At 41.6% G+C, this 19,771-nt stretch overlaps 1 protein-coding gene across 1 annotated transcript in view; it reads right to left on the reverse strand.

Moving 5' to 3' along the window:
• Positions 1-406: 406 nt before the first annotated feature.
• TGFBI (transforming growth factor beta induced) overlaps positions 407-19,771 on the reverse strand; it is a 37,662-nt gene continuing 18,297 nt past the window's right edge. The window contains exons 3-17 of the mRNA XM_048861930.2: positions 19,647-19,711; positions 17,851-18,008; positions 16,611-16,775; positions 15,372-15,518; positions 14,411-14,552; positions 12,666-12,878; positions 11,792-11,929; positions 11,371-11,516; positions 10,809-10,945; positions 9,861-9,991; positions 6,305-6,429; positions 4,941-5,043; positions 3,976-4,055; positions 2,811-2,835; positions 407-1,493 (exon numbers count right to left, since the gene is read on the reverse strand). Of these exons, the coding sequence (XP_048717887.2) occupies positions 1,453-1,493; positions 2,811-2,835; positions 3,976-4,055; positions 4,941-5,043; positions 6,305-6,429; positions 9,861-9,991; positions 10,809-10,945; positions 11,371-11,516; positions 11,792-11,929; positions 12,666-12,878; positions 14,411-14,552; positions 15,372-15,518; positions 16,611-16,775; positions 17,851-18,008; positions 19,647-19,711 (1,816 nt within the window). The 3' untranslated portion in view covers positions 407-1,452. The remainder of the gene's footprint in view (positions 1,494-2,810; positions 2,836-3,975; positions 4,056-4,940; positions 5,044-6,304; positions 6,430-9,860; positions 9,992-10,808; positions 10,946-11,370; positions 11,517-11,791; positions 11,930-12,665; positions 12,879-14,410; positions 14,553-15,371; positions 15,519-16,610; positions 16,776-17,850; positions 18,009-19,646; positions 19,712-19,771) is intronic.

The following is a 19,771-nucleotide window of genomic DNA, read 5'->3' on the forward strand; positions in this document are numbered from 1 at the left end:
CAAGATTGCAAAATAGAAACAAGTGGGAGTTTCCAAACAAACAGATTGTTTTTCTCCTTTCTTTTTACATTCAGAGCTGAATAGTACTGCCCTGCCAGTTGATGGTCAAGGGGAATCAAGCCTCCAGCCTCATTCAGAGGGACCATTACTGCTACAAGCAGCCAGGACTACTCCCATCTTCCAGTCCATTCTGCAGTGCAACCAGCCAAATTATGGCTGCTCAGGATTTGGGGAGAGAACTGCCGTGAGAGAAAACAAAAAAGGGGAAGGGTCTCTTGTTCTTTCTCCCCACTCTAATGCAGCCATGATTTGGCCCACAGTATTTACCAGGCCAAATATAACCTAGGTCCCCAGCAAGTCTGAAGTCAAACTGTACCCTCGAGCAATAAAAATCATTCTGCTGTCATTAGTCATATGTTTTTGATTTTATTGTTTGTTTTTTTAAAAACCAACAGTTATTACAAATGAATCATTTGAAGGCTTCCGAGAGGGAGAAGTCTCATTACAGATATGATGTATTTTCAGTCTTCTTGTGAACCGAGACAGCAAAGTCAAATCCATATGCATAAACAAAACCAAACAAAACCAAACAAAACTAGAACAGTTCAGACCGCAGGTTTATATCATGCAAATTCCCTAATATCAACAGAAGGCTTTTAAAACAAAAACAAACCTCAAACTCAGACTTCCACGGAAGACTTTCAAAACACAGACGGGGGGAAGGAGGGGTAAAGAGAAAGAAAAGATGTATTCTTTGGTTTAAAACACAGTATTGCTTTGAAAACACTTAGTGAGTTCAACAAAAGGATAATCTTTACAATAATCACTGTGTAACCAACTGTAAGGTTGGCACCTGTGTGATCTATTTACTTGAAAGGCGATCACGTACAATTATGGCCCGGTCATTAGGTGAATGTTTTTGAAAAGGTGACACAGACTTTGGATGCTTTTTTATTTTTTGCACAAATTGAGACCATATACTTTAGATCTTGATTTTTCAGAGGTGCTTAGAATCCACAACTGCAGTTGAAGTCAGAGCTGAAGATCAGTCTTGATTCAGGAAAGCGTCCCTGTTCAGGCTAGCCCTTAACTAGTGCTGTCCTGAACAGGGACGGACCCAAGTACTTGCTTAAGTGCTTTCCTCAACCAGAACTGTAATCAGCACTTGCTCTGTGGCAGTTGTGGCCCTTACTTTTCAGAAGTGCAAGAGCAAGTACCTAAACTTGAAGCATCCAGAATCAGGGGTTACTTCTGAAAAGCATTCACCTTAATGTACAGCCCCTAAAGGTCAAAAAGAAGCAAAAATGGTTTAAAAATATATGGCTTTTTTCTCCTATCCATTTGAGTGGAAACAAAATAATCTTAAGTGTTATATTTGGTTTTTAAAAACCAATTCTGTCCTTCCCTTAAAATGACAGCAAAAGCTGATCGTTCTGCTGAATGTTCTTCACTTTATTGTTTCATCCTTGCTAATAACCTGGAATATACAGGTGCTGAAAAGGGAAAGGAAGAAGACAGATGTGAAAAATATAATGCACAGAAACGTTTAAATTCCATCTTCCCCTGGATTCACACAATATAACAAATCTCACTTGGACAGAAATCAGTAGCCAGCCATATACATTTGCTATTGCTTTTGCTCTGTGCTCATATGGTTCTAGTCAAGTCAGTAGAAGGATTCCCACTGATTTTAATAGGCTCTTGGTTATGCTCACAGTGCATGTTTTGGGCTTGTTCCTGAGAGGCAGTGAGCACTTGCAACTTCCACTGATTGCACAGGGAGTTGCAGGTGTTCAAAGCCTCTCAAGGATCTGGTCCTTTAAGTCCAATAAAAGGAGGTAACCGCGCTATTTCTGATCTGCATTTCCCATTTATTGGAACATCATTAATACTAAGCTTGCAGTTGCATGGTGGCACCTTGGTCTCTTCTGTGGCACACAAACAGTTTAGTCTCCAGAGGCCTGGAATGCCTTAGTCTAACCCAAGTTATTGAGCTCAATATAATGGCAACTGGGTGAAATTTAAATGGCCTGTGATATACAGAAGTCAGATAAGATGATCTAGTGGTTCCATCTAACCTTAAACTCTATGAAATAAAACTTCGATAGCAGATGGTCTGGCCTTGTAACACCTACAGTAGGCGACTACACACCAGCATCACGGTGGGTAGGAAAATATTAAGGATCCCTTTAGAGCAGGGATCAGCAACCTTTGTCACGCGGCCCATTAGGGAAAGCAGCTGGCAGGCCAAGTCGGTTTGTTTACCTGCCGTGTCCGCAGGTTCAGCTGATTGCAGTTCCCACCAGCTGTAGTTCACCGTTCCAGGCCAATGGGGGCCGTGGGAAGAGGTGGCCTGGCCCGCGCCGCTTCCTGCAGCTCCCATTGGCCTGGAGCAGCGAACCGCGGCCAGTGGGAGCTGCGATCAGCCATACCTGTGGATGCTGCAGGTAAACAAACCATCCCGGCATGCCAGCGGCTTTCCCTGACAGGCCGCATGCCAAAGGTTGCCGATACCTGCTTTAGAGGATGATAGTGCAACTCTTATTGCAGGTTCCACATGGATTTTTTTTTTCAGCACTTATGAAATAGGTCAAAGGCAGCCTAAAAGTGCATGTTTATTGGGGGAGGGATTGATTTAAAGTGATAAGTGGAAGTTGGTGACACGTAGAGTTCCATGAGCACAGTACCAAACGGAGACCTATTTGACTCCTAAAAGGGAAAGTTATTCCATTGGTTTAAAAAAACAGAGGGCTAGTAAAATTGGAAATATCCCAGAGAATACAAGAGAGAAAGGAAGACGTGTTATTTACCTAGCCGAGCACTCCTCTGGGAAACCTGTAAGAAAAGAATATTTAAAAATAAAATAAATTCTGACTCTTATCAATATTTTCCAAGTATACTGAACAGAACTGGTCAAAATGTTTGAAACTATCAGCAAAAAGGATTTGTTGAAAAATAAAAGCCATTTTTTAAATTGGCTTGAATATCAAAGCCTCAGCAGCAATAGCTTGAGCAGAATACAACTGCATCCTGCGTTCAGTGATGTGAGCTGCAGGAAGCATGTTACACTAGCTCTTCAAAGACGAATGCGGACTTCCTAGCTTTGTTTGGGTACAAGGGAAGGTACTGACTATGATGGCTAAGGTAGCAATCCTGAACAGGCTTCTGCAAGTACTTAAACTTTATACACCGAGACTTCAATGGATGATTGTTCACAATTGTTAAGCACCTGCCTTTTTAGGATCAAGCTCTAAAGTCCTACATGATTGGGGTCCTGGTTACCTGAGAGACCTCTCCCACTGTCTACCACCAGGGCCATAGAGATCAGCTGGGGAGTTAGAAATTTTTAGAGTGTGCCATCAAGTGGCTGGTGGAAAGGCATTCTCAGCAGAAGGTCCCACAATTATGGAATTCCTTGCCCCAGTGCGCTAAAAAACCCCTCAATCTGTAAGTGGCAAGGATCAGTGTCAGGTCCATCTCCTCTCCAAGGCATTTTCCTGAGGGGAGGTCTGAGGTAGTTATGGGGTATGATACATAGTTTAATGTTGGATAAGAATCTCCCATTGGCCAACAAGTTAAACATGTTTCTTTCTGGTTATTACTTCTACAGCTACAATTCTCTAGGAGTGCCTGGCACATTACAAACAAATGCAGAGGGGAAGCTCCCTGCAGTAGAGAACTTACTGGATCTGAACAAAGGAGCAGGGGAAGTGGTGTAATAATTACATTTGAATACAACATATGCTATTGAGGTTTGGCACGTGTCTTACAGCACCAGGATTTTATCTGCAGTATGTTATAAAATGTTTTTTTTTTTAATTGTAAGCAAGAAAGAGAAGACTGCTCAGGGTCCAGAGTGTTATGTGATTAGTATTTTCTTAAATCAAAAACTGAATAAATATAATGATCCTTAAAAATTGTTAATAGGTTTGTAATTTCAAGAGTGTCCCAATACATGGGCTAAATGTTGTTTACCTTGGATAATGCAGATGCCTGTTTGAAGATTTCTAGCGCAGGATCTGCGGGCTCATCTCCTCTTTCTTGAGGCCTAAAAGCTGTGGGTGTAATTAAATCATCATTAATATAGAGACTAAGAATATTTCCTGCTTCCCTCTACTAGTGTTCTGTATATCTAGGCATGAAATCACAATCACACATCAATACAACAGCACCCACTGAATTATAATACTTACTAGGTCATCCCCCGTCTTCAGATAGCCAAGCAAGCAATGGTCCTGCAGCTTGTTCTGAGTAACTTGGGTTGATTTGAACTATTCCTGTGACAGCCCATTCTCTACTGTACTTTAATTGATGCGTACATAACAATAGACAGATAGTCCCACTTTACAAAGTTGTTCACTGTAGCCGATAGCTGTATAGTCACTACACTACCATTAGCTCCTTCAGAGCAGGAGCACAATATACAAAGGCCCTGATTCATCCCTGGTCAGGACCGCTCTTGAGACGTTAAAGAGAAGCATACGCTTAAATTCCACTGACTTCAGCAGGACTGCCTACATGTTTAAAGCTAGGCACATGCTTATGTAGCTTTCTGAACTAGGACCAAACTTAATAGAACCCAGATGAACAGATTTCAACTGTGACACCATATGTGGTTAAAATATATTAAAAACCACTGGATATGGATATTTTATAGTGTAACTGCATTGTGTAAAATGAACAGACTATATGACTGATGGTATATTGCACAGATGCTCACAAAGTATCAAAAAGTGTACCTATTCTGCTAGCAGAACTTAAAGAACTAGTATATTTGCTATAGTAAATACAGCTATACAAATTTTGCTTCCTAATAAACCTGCACAGAATACCCCTTCTCTTAGCTTCTGCAGAGAAAATGTATTTCCTTTTATAAACTGTGCAAAACATCAGTGAAATTCCTAGCCAGCAGCTTTATATATTTAGAAATGTTGACCTACCTGGAGGTTGTAAGACAGCATTCACAGCATAAATCACACCATTAGTGGCCATGATATCAGTTTCGGCAACAGGTTCCTTGTTGACATTTACTACATTGTTTTTCTGGAAAGGGGGGAAAAAGTGAAACCACCATTTAATGGATGGGACAACCCCCCCCCCCAACCTCTACAATAAAGTTAGCCTGTATTCTTCCTAGAAGGCTTTTCCTGAGATCTCAAAACAGAGGTTATTATTTCAAGACCACCTGCTTCCTGAGGTTACACATCTCTCTGCTAGGAACCAGTGATGCCATTTAGTGAGAGCATATGTCCATTTGGAAGCTGTTTTGACATCGTGCAAGTGAGCATAACCATATTGTTGAAAAAAAAAAAAAAACAGAACTGTCAAGGTTCCTCCCCCACTCTGAACTCTAGGGTACCGATGTGGGGACCTGCATGAAAAACCTCCTAAGCTTATCTTTACCAGCTTAGGTCAAAACTTCCCCAAGGTACAAAATATTACACCCGTTATCCTTGGAATGGCCGCTACCACCACCAAACTAATACTGGTTACTGGGGAAGAGCTGTTTGGACGCGTCTTTCCCCCCAAAATACTTCCCAAAACCTTGCACCCCACTTCCTGGACAAGGTTTAGTAAAAAGCCTCACCAATTTGCCTAGGGGACTACAGACCCAGACCCTTGGATCTTAAGAACAATGAACAATCCTCCCAACACTTGCACCCCCCCTTTCCTGGGAAATGTTGGATAAAAAGCCTCACCAATTTGCATAGGTGACCACAGACCCAAACCCTTGGATCTGAGAACAATGAAAAAGCATTCAGTTTTCTTACAAGAAGACTTTTAATAAAAAATAGAAGTAAATAGAAATAAAGAAATCCCCCCTGTAAAATCAGGATGTAGATATCTTACAGGGTAATTAGATTCAAAAACATAGAGAACCCCTCTAGGCAAAACCTTAAGTTACAAAAAAGATACACAGACAGAAATAGTTATTCTATTCAGCACAATTCTTTTCTCAGCCATTTAAAGAAATCATAATCTAACACATACCTAGCTAGATTACTTACTAAAAGTTCTAAGACTCCATTCCTGTTCTGTCCCTGGCAAGAGCAGCACACAGACAGACCCTTTGTTCCTCTCCCTCCTCCCAGCTTTTGAAAGTATCTTGTCTCCTCATTGGTCATTTTGGTCAGGTGCCAGCGAGGTTACCTTTAGCTTCTTAACCCTTTACAGGTGAGAGGAGCTTTCCCCTGGCCAGGAGGGATTTCAAAGGGGTTTACCCTTCCCTTTATATTTATGACAAGAACACAAAAAGCTCACAAGGAAATCCCGAAACCCCCCCCCCCCACACACACAAACTTACAGCGGTAACTTCAATTTTATCACCCTGCAGAGACTTCAATCTCACAAGAACTCCAACTGCTCCACTGACCAAGATTTCATCCCCAATATGGTACTTCAAAATGGTGGCAAGTTCTTTAGCATTACCTGCCAGAAGAAACATTTACAGAACAATGTTACAGCTTTTTCCGTATACCCGGTCATAGTTTTAAGAGGTAAATGCCATATGCATATACAGGTGGGTGAGATAATATTTTCTCATCTTTTATTAAAGGACATCTCACCACCTGGTCTCTCTAATATCCCAGGGCCAGCATGGCTACACCACCACTGCATGTGCATATAAAGTCACTTCACCCTCTACTGAAATCCAATCACCTCCGACATCAAATGGAAAATATCATCCATTGTTCAAAGTACAGAGGCAATCTGGGGAGGTAAAATGTAAATATCCTAGCTGGAACTGGTCAGAACTTCAGGGTTAACACTCAGCTGTATAGAAAGGCCCCTGGGATCTTTAACCACAAGCAGGCCTAGAGCTGTGCAAACAACGGATTTTTTCTGTCTGGTGACCAAAGCTGGAGATGGAGCTGGGGGGGGGGGGGGAATAAAAATAAAAAAAAGTGTGTTTCGGATTGAGCCAATTACAAAAAATTCAAAGCAATTTAAACACATTTTTTTTTAAATGAAAAGAGATTAATTCCAGATCAAAACGTTTTACTTGATCCAAAACCAAGTGTGTAATTTTGAGTTTTTCTAAAACTTTTTAAAATAAAATTGAAGCAAAATTCTAAGCAAAAAACTTTGTTTTCAGTTGAAAAATTGAGGTTTTATTTTTTAAAAGGTGAAAAAAACATTTCAACCTAAACAATTTGGTGAATGGACACAAATTTGCAAAACATTTCAGTCGACCCAAAACTGCAACTTTTGGGAAAGGGTTAAAAAAAAGTTTTAGCTGGAAAACATCAACCAACTTTAGTCAAGACCAGTTTATGGTCCAAAAAATAGGTCAGTAGTGCAGTGCCCTCAAACCCCATGCAGAGGTGTTGGGTCAATGGTCACTCGTTGATATTTCCTACTGCTTCCAGTACAGATCAGTCCCGCCCGTGCTTAATTTATGAAATCTAACACGATGACAACCCAGAGCCACTCCCAGTCACTTAGAAGATGAGGGGCATACTGAAAAACTCTCCAAAATTAAGGTGTTTCTTTATATTATTTGCTTTATTTCCTGGTATTGACTGGGTTTAAAAAAAAAAAAAAAAAGGAGGAACTCCGAGAATCTTGTCTGCTAGTTCACATATCAGAGTTGCCGATACTAATGTTACTTTAAAATAGATACAAAGCTTGCTCGTAATGAGCTAAATTGTAGCACTGGAGAGTCACTATTTTCACGGAACCAGAGTTTACAGACCTTGGTATCACAGAGTCTGATCCAAACCCCACTGACGTCAAACAGGAATCTCTCTATTGAATTCACTAGGCTTTGGATCAAGCCCTGGAAGAACTAAGCTGGTGTATTCCTCGCAGTCTGTTTCCTGGTTAGCCAGAGGGTAGAGCAATAGTGGACATCAATCTCTCTCATTTTCTCCTTAGAGATGCAGTGCCAACAACTAAACTCTAGGTCAGGCAGAACATGTGATGCTAAGGGCCAGATTTATCAAGGTATTCAGGCACCTAACTTCCACTGATTTTAATGAGAGTTAGGCACCTAAATCCATTTAAAAATCTGGGCCTTGGTCCAAAATGAAAGCAGCCCATCTAGCAAGATGTATATTTTATTTCAGCAGCTTCATCTCAATAAGCAGCAAATCTTTTCCTCTGTGGTCCATGTGAGTCAGTTCACACTCATATCCTCACCAGCACGATTTACTTCACCTTCAGAACCATAAGCTAAATATTTGCTTTGAAAGACCAAGAACATTTCAAGCACTCATGTCTGGGATATTTCACCCGTAGAGCTGGTTACAGTAGTTGCAAAAACAGATGTGAAATATTTATACATAAACACTAGAATGACTGCACAGGCTGACGTAATAGATTACTGCTCCATGCACTTAAAAGGATAGCCAGCTACCATACACAGATGCTTTACAGATTATGTCGTCAGTGTTTGGTTGGATTTTAAATGAATAATTAGCATTCTTTCCAAACCACAGCCATTTTTTAACTCAAAAAGGGACAACATTCTGTTGCTTACACAGAAGATGGCTGTAAAAGTTCCCATACTTTTTCCATGTCATGTCTGCAAGCCTGTGCTTTACAGCTGTGGTTCTCAACCAGGGGTCCGGGCCCTCTGGGGGGAGGAGGGGCACAAGCAGGCTTCAGGGAGCCCATCAAGCAGGGCCAGTGTTAGACTCGCTGGGGCCCGGAGTGGAAAGCCAAAGCCCCACCGCAAGGGTCTGAAGCCTGAGGTCCTAAGCCCCATCGCCTGGGCTTGAAGTTGAAGCCTGAGCCTCTGGGATAGCTCAATGGTTTGAGCATTGGCCTGCTAAACCCAGGGTTGTGAATTCAATCCTTGAGGGGGCCATTTAGGGATCTGGGGCAAAAATCAGGGATTGGTCCTGCTTTGACCAGGGGGTTGGACTAGATGACCTCCTGCGGTCCCTTCCAACTCTGAGATTCTAGGATTCTATGAATGTAGCTTCATGGGGGCACCCTGTTGCTTGGGGCCCCAGGCAATTGCCCTGTTAGCTACCCCCTAATGCTGTCCCTGCTTTTATATGCAGAAAAAAAAAAACAGTTGTGGCACTCGTAGGCCATGGAGTTTTTAGAATATGTTGAGGGAGGCCTCAAAGAAAGAGGTTGAGAACCCCTGCTTTACAGGGCATCAGTCTCCTTCCGGTCTTTATCTTTTCCTAGTCCAAAATATCGGTCTCTTATCGCCAGATTTGTTTTCTTCTTTCCCTGCTATTTTATATATAAATATATAAAAAAACAAACCACTCAGTTTGGGGTAGGACTCTGCCTGATAAATGCTTGGATAGGAATCATTTTCCATCTGCAATATTAAACACTTCTTTCCACACCCATGCAAAACCTGGTTGTTAAAGCGTCATGAGAAGAGGACGCAATGATCCTTCTGCCATATACGTTTACTGTGCAGCAGACAGGCATGCAGACTTCAGGCAGGCTCATAGTTCTTGCACAGCCGGCATGTGAGGACCAGACACCTCAAGTGCCAACGGCATTGCTAGAAACACCATGGACAGGGGAAGCAATTGTGATTCCATGGTTCCAACCAGTCTACACTGGCTAGAAGAGCTAAGCCCAGGCAGGGGAGTGTTCCCTGCAGGCTCTGAACAATCCTAACAGATGCCATTGTATCCCAAATGTTCCCAGAGGCCTTGTATCTGCCTCACTAGAAAATTTAAGGCCACTTTTTGATGCCTGCTGGACAGATCACAAGCTTTCTGTTGGTGCACGGCATATGAGTTGGTTATGTAGGACAAGAGCTTTCAATGGATAGGGAGACACACAAATTTTAAGGATCAAAGAATGTGATATTGAAGGCATATTTATCCTGGTCAGCCCTTCAACATTACACAACATTAAAAATAATATCTATGGATATTTACCCATAAGTTTGTTCAGTTCCCCTTGTGGCATAGCTTGGAAAGCTTCGTTTGTTGGAGCAAACACCGTGAAGGTACCTGGCCTATTTAATGTCTCCATTAGACCTGCAGATTGGATGGCAGCCACCAACGTACTGCAAGACACACACAAAACACAGTTGTAGGCAGTGCTTAATTTGTAATGAAAGAAGTGCCAGGGCTTAAGCAATTTTTTTACATTCATAACTGATGCAGCAAGCCCAGAGGTGCCAGGGCTAGAAGCTGCCAAGCACAGAGGTGCCGGGGCTCAGCCTGAGCAAGCCATGGCACAACACACTGGTTGTAGGCTTCGCTAGTTTAAACCTACATTTATCGTTATTCTAATGGCAGATACATTCAGCTAAAGAGTAACTGTTGTAGGTTATTTTCAAGAAGAATTATAATGTTAAAGATACAAAATACAATAGGTTCTGGCAAATAATGTAACTGAAAACTTAAGGCCTAATCCAAAGTCCACTGAAGTCAATGGCAGTCTTTCCCTGGGGCTTTGAATCACATTCTTACTGTATTAACCTACATATGATTCTTCTTTTAGATCCCAATCCACTCCCACTGAGTTGGTCTAGGGCCCTTTGATAATTTGAAACAAGGAACAAATTGGGGGACACAACAGAAATATTCTGGACTCTCTTGGTACTTAAAAGAATTTTAAACCCCATTTTTATTTTAAAAGTTTTGCTGCTTATAATTTAGCAAGACATGCATTTAGATGCTTTTTCATTAACAAATTATATAGTAATGACTTCAATCCATAGCTAATTGGAATTGCTTTGACAGCTCTGCCGCTACTGCAAGACTAACAGCAAGAACAAAATGTCACCTAGTCTATTCTATATGGGTTCTGATATTGTGCTCATCATCACACTATCGGAGCACTTTCCATAAGGTGCATTAAGCAATGTGACTACACACGTGAAACGTTGGTCTGCCTTTAGAACATCCATGACTGTTCCTGCTGGTGGAGTCAGCATTTTATCCACTGTAAACAAGGTGCCAAACCTTCCTCTCCTGTCATGGGCAGCAATACAGACGTTTTCAATGCAGAGGTTCTGCAAGTATAAACACAGACAAAATAAATTAAAATACATTTCAAGGGATAGAATATTTTAATTGTTACATTGTTTGTTTGTATTTTTCACTTTGATACTACATTCAAGTTAACTTTTTTATATTATATAAATTAGCCCTTAGCAGGCTTGCATATGTATAACTAAGGGCACCATTTGGCCTCCAGAATCTTTGCTACAGATGACGGATGAGAAAGAATACAGCCTGACTCTCAGATCCCAAACTGAGTTTGCAGATCTGCCTTGAGATCCTGGCCCCGCTGAATTCAATGGAAGAAATCCCATTGACTTCACTGGGACCAGAATTTCACCCCTGATGAGTTATCAGTGAGACACTAATAACAGAGCAACAGCCCTTCTAGAGCAATAATACTGTATCAGACTAAGAAAGAGAGTTGGACACTCACATTGCGGTATACAAAAACTCTCAGTTCTTTGCCACCCAGAGTTTCTAGCTTCTGTCCATGGTAAAGATATTTAGAAGAAAGCTGTTCTTTAAGAATGTGATCTAGAAGCAAACTCTTCGTGTTCTGGTTCATAGGAGGAGTCCCATCTGCAGCAAAAAGCATTTCAACACATAGGGACTCATTTTAACACAATCATTAAGACTCTACAAGGATCTAAACAATAAATATGGTATCTGGATCGCCTTTCAGTTTCAAAGCCACTCTAGCAAAAGGACGTGTGTGTGCACACACACACACACACCCCTCAATGAAGAAAGCAATCATTAACAATAGTAAAAATCTGGCATATAACTCGGGTTCCTCCCAGAAGCGGGTCTGTGATAAGAACCAATGGAACGTATAGAAGATTTCCAAAGTTTACCTTTGAACACAATGTTTACTGGGGCAAGAAGCGTCACACGCTCATTTCCAGTGAGATGAGAGCTGAGATCAGCTTGTCTAAAAAGGTCAATAGACGTTGAAACATCAGACTCTTTTCCTAACTCAAACAAAGTTTTAGCTAAAGAAAAAAAAAAGGAACAGAAATCACTTGTTAAAACTATATTAAATGCTTCAACAAATTTCTTTCAGCATGGACTACCATCTATTTGTAATTAGAAGTACATACTAATGAGCAATGCATATTGCTGGAAAGCAAATGGATGCAAAAAAAGGATCAAGTAAGAGCACTACTTATTTCCAAAGCAGTCATACTGGGATTTTCAAAACAGACACTGAATTTCAAAGGGAGTCAGATGTCCCAACTCTCTTAGGCGTCTTTGAAAGTCCCAGCCTTGATTTTTTTGACTGAATATACCACCTATCTTCTCTTTTGCCATCTGTTGAGTTATTTCCAATGAGTCCTTCATTAAAGAAGCTTAGAACTTTAAATTAGACACCCTGTTAAACTGTAATGATACAAAATTCTACTGAAAAAAGATTTCCAAAGCAGGGTTGGAGAGGAGGAACATAAGGACATCACCCATGTAAAGGTGCACGTCAACCTCCCTAAAGGATCATGAAAAACCCTGTATTTACGCATGCAGGTCAGGTAATTGGGAACTTAATGACATACATAGTTACCGAATTTGTATGTGCAAATACCGGCTTAGGTGGGCAGACATATTAGCGTGTGCACAGGCATGCTTGTTACATTGCCACGTGAAAATTCTATCACAAAATATTTTAAAACCCCACTATATGTACTGCTCCAAACAAAAACAAAAGAAATCCAGTACACAGATCAATGGTTTTACCTGAGTCTGGAATCAGCAGCTCATTAACAAAATGTACTACACCATTAACAGCTAGGACATCCTTTTCAGCAATGATAGCCCTTCCATTCAGGGTGAGTTCATCACCAGTACAGCCTACTTCCAACATGGTACCTTCCAGAGTCTCCATTGACAAGCCAGCAATAATGGCCTCAGCACACATGGCTGATTTCAATATGTGATGGTTTAACAGGTCTAGAAGAGAGAAAATGCACATGGTAAATAGAAGTGTGGAAAGCCAGCTTGGAAATTATTTGTAGTGCCTAGGAGCCCTAGTCAAGGACCACAACCCCACCGTGCTAGGCACCGTACAAAGACCAGTCCCAAAAGAGCTTACAATGATTGATAAGATTTTACAGCCTATGGACTAAGACCCCTGCAAGTGACAAAACCTGCACAAAAGGAGTAAGTCACTGTACTCGAGTTTTTATACAGGATACCATCTAGCTTTTGCTATGTTAGCGAAGATTTAGAATTGAAGGCTCCATTCTTGTCCAAGATATGGGTCTAAACACTATCTAGAGAGTTACATCAACGGAAACCTGAGGGAGCTATATTGACTTCAGTGAGTTGCTCCAGATTTACTGTGCTATAGTTGAGGGTAGGATTTGGCCCGAGATATTTAACTTCTCTAGTAAAAATTAATAATCTTCTGCTGGTGATAGATAAAGGCCAGATACCAGCCTCAACTAACTCCCCTTTGAGCTACTCCATTAACCCAAAGGGATGCAGCTAGGGATCCCCCCCGCAAGTAGGCTCAGTGTTACTTCCTCTCAATCTCAGAACTTGGGGTGGGATGGCATGAATCCCAGGCTGCATAACAGCTCCTAGAGGGCCCATGAGCAGCTCAGAGACTGTTGTAACTTATACCTGGGACTGAAGCAGCCACTGGCTGGAGGGAGTGCAAAGGTGGATCTTAGCCCACTCCCCAGGTCCTACACTAAGCAGGGCTTGGCTAGATACAAGGATCCGTGTCCAGATGGCCATTCCAATGGACTGGTAGCTGTGGAACTGATCACATGAGCAAGGTAGCGTGGCCCATAATTTTATGTTCTAAAAATCATTAAGCTGCCTGGATGTTTATAGCAGGAGAAACCCGATTTTCTCTCTACACAGCAGCCCAACGAGTGCATTCGTTTTGATCCGAAGATAGTAATTCTTTTATGGCCCAAATCCTGCCCCATCCCTGTCTGGGTGCAAAGGCTGTCCTACACAGCAGAAGAGCTGCAGTTCCACTACATGGTGTGGGCATAGATGGATGGCTCTTTGTGCGGGGCACCTTTGCCCTCTTAATGCCACAGAGCAGAGTTCCCAGTACAATCACACACATTGGCTCTGTAGCAGTAAGGTAGAGCTGGAGGACTGGTTGCTTTGTGTGTCTGATTTTTCCCCCCACTCAGGCAGAGATTTCTAAAGGAGTTTGTAGTCCAATTCCCAAACACCTTTGGAAATCTCAGCCTCAATTCCCCTGTGAACCAGCTGTGTGCTCTGGGGAGTGCATGGCTTCCTCTCTTTCCCCCCCAAGGAGTTCTCCTATGCACAGCTTGGTGCAGCATGTGGACCTTAAGTTCCCTGTGTTTTGTCCTAAAGAAAAGGCTGCACCATCTAGGGTTAAAAAAAAAATAATAATAATGTCAAGTGGATTATTCCAGCCTATCTCAGGACGTATCAAGGGTCAGTTCTCTTACTTTTCTACCTTTCAACACACTTGGTAAACGGTCATTTACCTTTGAGAGCTTCTGGGTCCCCAAGGATCCTGTTCAGTGTTTCTTGTGGGATCTTCTCAAAGGCTTCATTAGTTGGAGCCAAGAGTGTGAATTGGTCATCACTTTCTAACAAGGTATTAAGATCAGACGCAGCCACAGCAGCCTTTAAAGAAATGGGAAGAGAGAGGCTAGAATGCGCTCAACAAGAACACAAAGAAGGAAAAACGTTCCCGCCCCCCCCCCCGAATCCAGACAAGGGCTAAGGAGCAGACTTTTAAAAGCATCTGGTGCCTATCTGCATTCATAGGCACCTAAATACCTTTTCTTAAAAATCTGGCCCTATGTACTTAGCAGCATCTTACCCTTCAGGCAGGCAATCTTTGGAACACATCAGGTGGCAGGGGCGGACTTAGGGCTTGCTCCAATACCTATTGAAGTCAATGGAAAGGATCCCAGTGACTTCAAACGGCACTGGCTCAGCTCCTTAACCTGGTTAACTGGGAAATGCCAATTTATGTTTAAATGTTAAAGTTCAATGTATAAGACGTGCATTAACAATTAATATTTTAAGTTGGCATTTATTAAATCAGTTGGGTCAATGTTTCTGAACAGTAACATCTAATGCCAGGATTTTCAAAAGGAAATAAGGGAGTTAGGCCTGGTGCACATTTAAAAAGTTTTACCAAAATAACTGTCAGTAAGCGGTGTGGTTTTTTTTATTGACGTAGTTAAGCCAGTAAAAGCCTCTGTGTAGACACAGTTATACCAGTACATGATGCTTTATACTGGTATAGATTCCAAATCAGAATAAGCTATATCAGCATAAGTAGTTTGCTGGCAAAGATAAAACAGAAAAACTTCAAAGTGCAGACAAGTCCTTGGTTACGTACATCCTATTGAAATTCAGTGGGAGTTGGACACCTTTGAAAATCATGAATGAAAGCATGAACAAACTTGCTGTAAACCCTTGAGATGAACTCACCCGAAGAGTTTCAAGATTTTCGTTGGTCTCAACGATTTGCTGAATAGTATTTGTTGTGGTGGCGATGACTTTATCTATCAGATGGACCACTCCATTGGTGGCATGATGGTCTGCTTTCAAAAGTCTGGCACAGTTCACTGTCACAATCTGCAGAGGAAACGATCCAGAGGGGACAGAGTTCAATTAATTAAAAAACAAAAACAAAAAAACCCCACAATCCACAAACTGCATTACTACTAGGAGAAGTTAAACATATGTAGAGAGGGTGCCATGCTATTAATCATCAGGAAGCAACAGTGTCTTTCTGTGCAACTGCTCTCAGGAGCTCTTTTACAAACCATTCCTCTCTAGGTAACTCTACGGTTTACTGCATCTGAAACTTAACAGCATGCAGTATGGTTAACCAGTCCCAATATACAGGAAATAAAAAACACATTACCAGCCAAGCTAAAATTGTACTGTTCTATAGGCCCCACCCTTACTCGAATGAGTAATCCAGTGACTTCAGTTTACCTGTAAATAAGAATTACGCAGGTAAATAAGGGTTGCAGGCTCAGGCCCTATATCTAGAAAGATGCCATTCATTTATATTTTAAATAAGTGGTTACCCTTTATAATAGTGACAAACTGCAGTGTGATTATGCTTTATAATACCTGTAATTACCACTAATTCATATATGCTAGAAGGCTAGCTACAGAATAAATCTAATTGCCTTTTAGTTTCATATTTAATACTGTAATGACTCTGAAGTTATACTTTTCAATAAATGCTCCTAGTATATAGTTCTGTCATCAGAAGCTTAAAACACATTTGACATAATTATACTTCAGCAAAACTGCTCTCACTATAGTATGAAGTAAGAGCAAATACATATCAGCATGCTTACCCGAGTGTAACATTTACTGCATCATCATCATCTATGGATCGATCTGTGTATAAAAATTCTATACAAGCACCTTGTGCACCTATACACCAATATCTGCTCAGGTAATTTGAAGCTCAATCGTGTGACATGCAGAGTGCCTTCAATTCTCATGGAGGTCAATGGACACTGATCACCTTCCTGTATCGGACCCTCTTCCTCAGAGTTTTTGGTCTCTTTATTATTAATATTTTACAAAAAAAAGATACAGTATAAGAATTCTGGGGCCACTGGCATAGCTCCATTGACTTGGATCAGTTTACTCCATTTGGGGATCTGGCCCCCGTTGTTACAGTAGTACAAGTAATTTACTTACTCCGTTAGGATAGTGGTGGATCTGGAGATCAATATTCTGGTACATTGAAGGAAGGGATGTTCCATGTTTCAGCTCATCTGTTAGGACCCGTCTGTTCACCATATGGTAGCGAAGAGCATTTAGCAGTTCAATGTTAACGTTGCTGACCAATGAATCCAACATTTCCTGAAAATAAGCAAAAAAAAAAAAAAAAAGTAATTTTCAGGCAAGTTTTTAAGTGTCGTTAAATGTAGTGTAAACAGAATTTCTTCAATAGCAGGAGCCCTGATATTGCACAGGGATCTTCCAGCATGGATCTTGACTCCCAAATGGATTTCCACAGCATTCCATGCCACTGTAAAGTTCCCTGGCAACATCTTTCAGTAATCGGTCTATTGAAATTTTGTTGAGGAAAGCTATTGATCTAAATAGAAGCCAGTGAATGAATACTTCAAATGTCTGTTTTAAAATGAAAGTTGCGCAAACCTAAAGAACATGTTTGTCTTGGACTTTAAAACCATAACTTTCATGTAGAACTAGCCATAACTTTGTATGTGTCTCACCATAAGCTTTCATTTAGGATCATCATTTGTATTGTGGTAGCTCCTAGGAAGTCTACAAACAAGGCCATTGTGCTAGGCACAGCCGGTGCACGTAATGAAAAGATGGTCCCTGGCCCAATATCTGTTTATTTACTGTTAAAGTGTACACATTTGGCGTAGTCTTAGCAGACTAGGTGAACGAGTCTGAATTCTCTCCCATTCCTAGGAATGGTCTCTCTGGCTCAGGCACTCTGGTGTGACTTGTGGTGAATGCTTTTTCCCATAATGTGTAATTGAACTATGGAACTCACTGTTACACGACATCATTGAGGTCAAGAACTCAAAGAGAGACTGGACATTTATATGGCTAACAAGAACATCCAGAGTGATCTTAATTAAAGATCCACAAAGAATTGTGGGAGGGATATTAACACTCATGCTTCAGGCATCCTCTACCTGTTAGAAATCATCACGAGACCTAACACGGGGCAGGATCGGTTACTCCAGGGTTCTTGCACCTTCCTCTGAAGCATCTGGGGCTGTCAGAGATATGATGCTGGACAAGATGGACCTAGCTCTGATCAAGCAGGGCAGTTCCTATGCTGGAAGCTTACACTGCCTCGGTCAGGGTTGTACCTATTATGTGGACAGAGGACTCAGTGCTGCGAATCTAGAAGAGTCGGGGAGAGAACAAGAAGGAAGGTGGATTTTAATCTTACAGCAGGCAAAGCAGCCCAGGCCTCATTGTTTGGGGCAAAGATTGTAAAACTTCCAGGTCCTTCAATTTCTGGTCTCAGGTTAGAGCTGTCCGAGTACAGTTGTGTGGTGGAGGCTCCAACAATCCCCAGGGTATCGTAGAGGTTTGAAAGTGGCAATGCTGAAAGAAAAAAATATCAAATTTGATAACACGGTAGCAGTTCCAGCACGCAGCCATTTCTATCTCCCTGCACATTGCTGAATGAAAACAGAGCTGCTGGCAAAAATGTATCTGGAAATGAAACATGTCAGCGAACTCAGGCGTCAAAGGAATCGTTTGATATAGGTCTAGGTGTGTCACTCGATTTCCCCATGTTTTGTCCCACCTCCCTCAAGACATAGCAGGATAGACTATAAAAATCATGCAATGTTCTGTACGCTGACACAACTTCATCCTCCATCCCTGAATTCTTCTGAAATGGTCCCCATCAAACATATATTTGTTGGTATTGGAATACAAGTTTATCCTTCGCTGCTGTCCTAAAACTGGGTGAGATTCTGACCACAATTACAGCAGTATAATTGACAACCTTAAATGGAGTTACTTTGGATTTATACTGGTGTATAACGACAGTCCAAATTGGGCCTCATGTAATTGGGGTTAGAAACTCAAGAAACAAGGAGGTTTATCAATTTCACATGGTCTGTCATTAGACCTGAGGTTTCACATTTTTCCTTGATTGTTCACATTTCGAGATGTGGGTTCACATTTTGGGGCTTAGATCTTGTACATTTTGGTCCTAGGAGATGTAAACTGTACTTCCCTGCAACTGCCGGGTACACTGTGTCTCAGGTGGCATCTCCCTGGACAGCGGTGGTACCACCTTCCCTTAGAGCCGGTCTAATCTCCCTTGGACTCCCTTAGGATCCTTCACTCTCATAGAAGCTGCCTATGGGATATACTTAACCAGTGCATCCCCTGCTACTCTAACCAAGACTGTCCATTTCCAGAGCTGACTAACTGCAGGCACCCCACTACTATGGGGACTGCAGAACCTTGTTCTGCTGCAACATCCCACCAGGTAAACTTGCCTCCCGCAGGGCACATCAATGAATATGCCTGACTGAATCCAATACAAGCAGCCTCTCCCTCTCACGAGCCCCAAATTCCACAGGGCCAGATCCTCGGCTGGTATAAATTGGCACCGTACCTTGATCTCAGCAGAGCTTCACCTATGTACGCCAGCCGAGAATTTGGTCTGCAGCATTTAAAACGAAATATTGCAACTCCCTCAGTAGCAAAAAGGTAGGGTAGGGATGTCACGCCCATGGGAATAATTAAAAGACAAAGACAAAGCAGAAACCATTTGTTACTGTATCCAGGGGATTTCCCACCTTTTTTGAGGTCACTAAACTTCTAATCTTCTAATCAAAATAGATCCTGCTAAATTCATACTCACTGAAACAATAAGCATGGTCTGGAAGAACTGTGTGTTACAGTAGATCATTTCATATTAAATTTCCAGTAGAGTTATATTACCCACCGGAATGTGTATTTTCTAACAGCCAAACTACCTTAACTTAGAATAAATTGCGTTTGATCGTTTTAAGTGGATAGAACATTTCTGTCAAAACTTGGCATGTACTGGAGCTGATGGGCCCCATAACTTAGTGCTCCGCTTGGTGGGTCTGCCCTTTCCATGGAGAGGAGTGTACAAAAATCACACATAATGCCCAAGAATCAAATTTACTTTGAATAACTGTCTATGCTAGAGCTGTAGAATTATAAAGCATCTATATAAATAGAACACATTTTTACCAGCTGGGCAGCCTTTTTCTCCAGGTACCTTTTCATATCCAGGGCAGCACTCGTAGCTGATCATTCTGTAATAGAACACAGACACCGCAGATAATGACAAACAGCTTTTCAATCCATACCACTTC

The sequence above is a fragment of the Caretta caretta genome, chromosome 8 (assembly GCF_965140235.1).
Source record: "Caretta caretta isolate rCarCar2 chromosome 8, rCarCar1.hap1, whole genome shotgun sequence".
Lineage (NCBI taxonomy): Eukaryota > Metazoa > Chordata > Testudines > Cheloniidae > Caretta > Caretta caretta.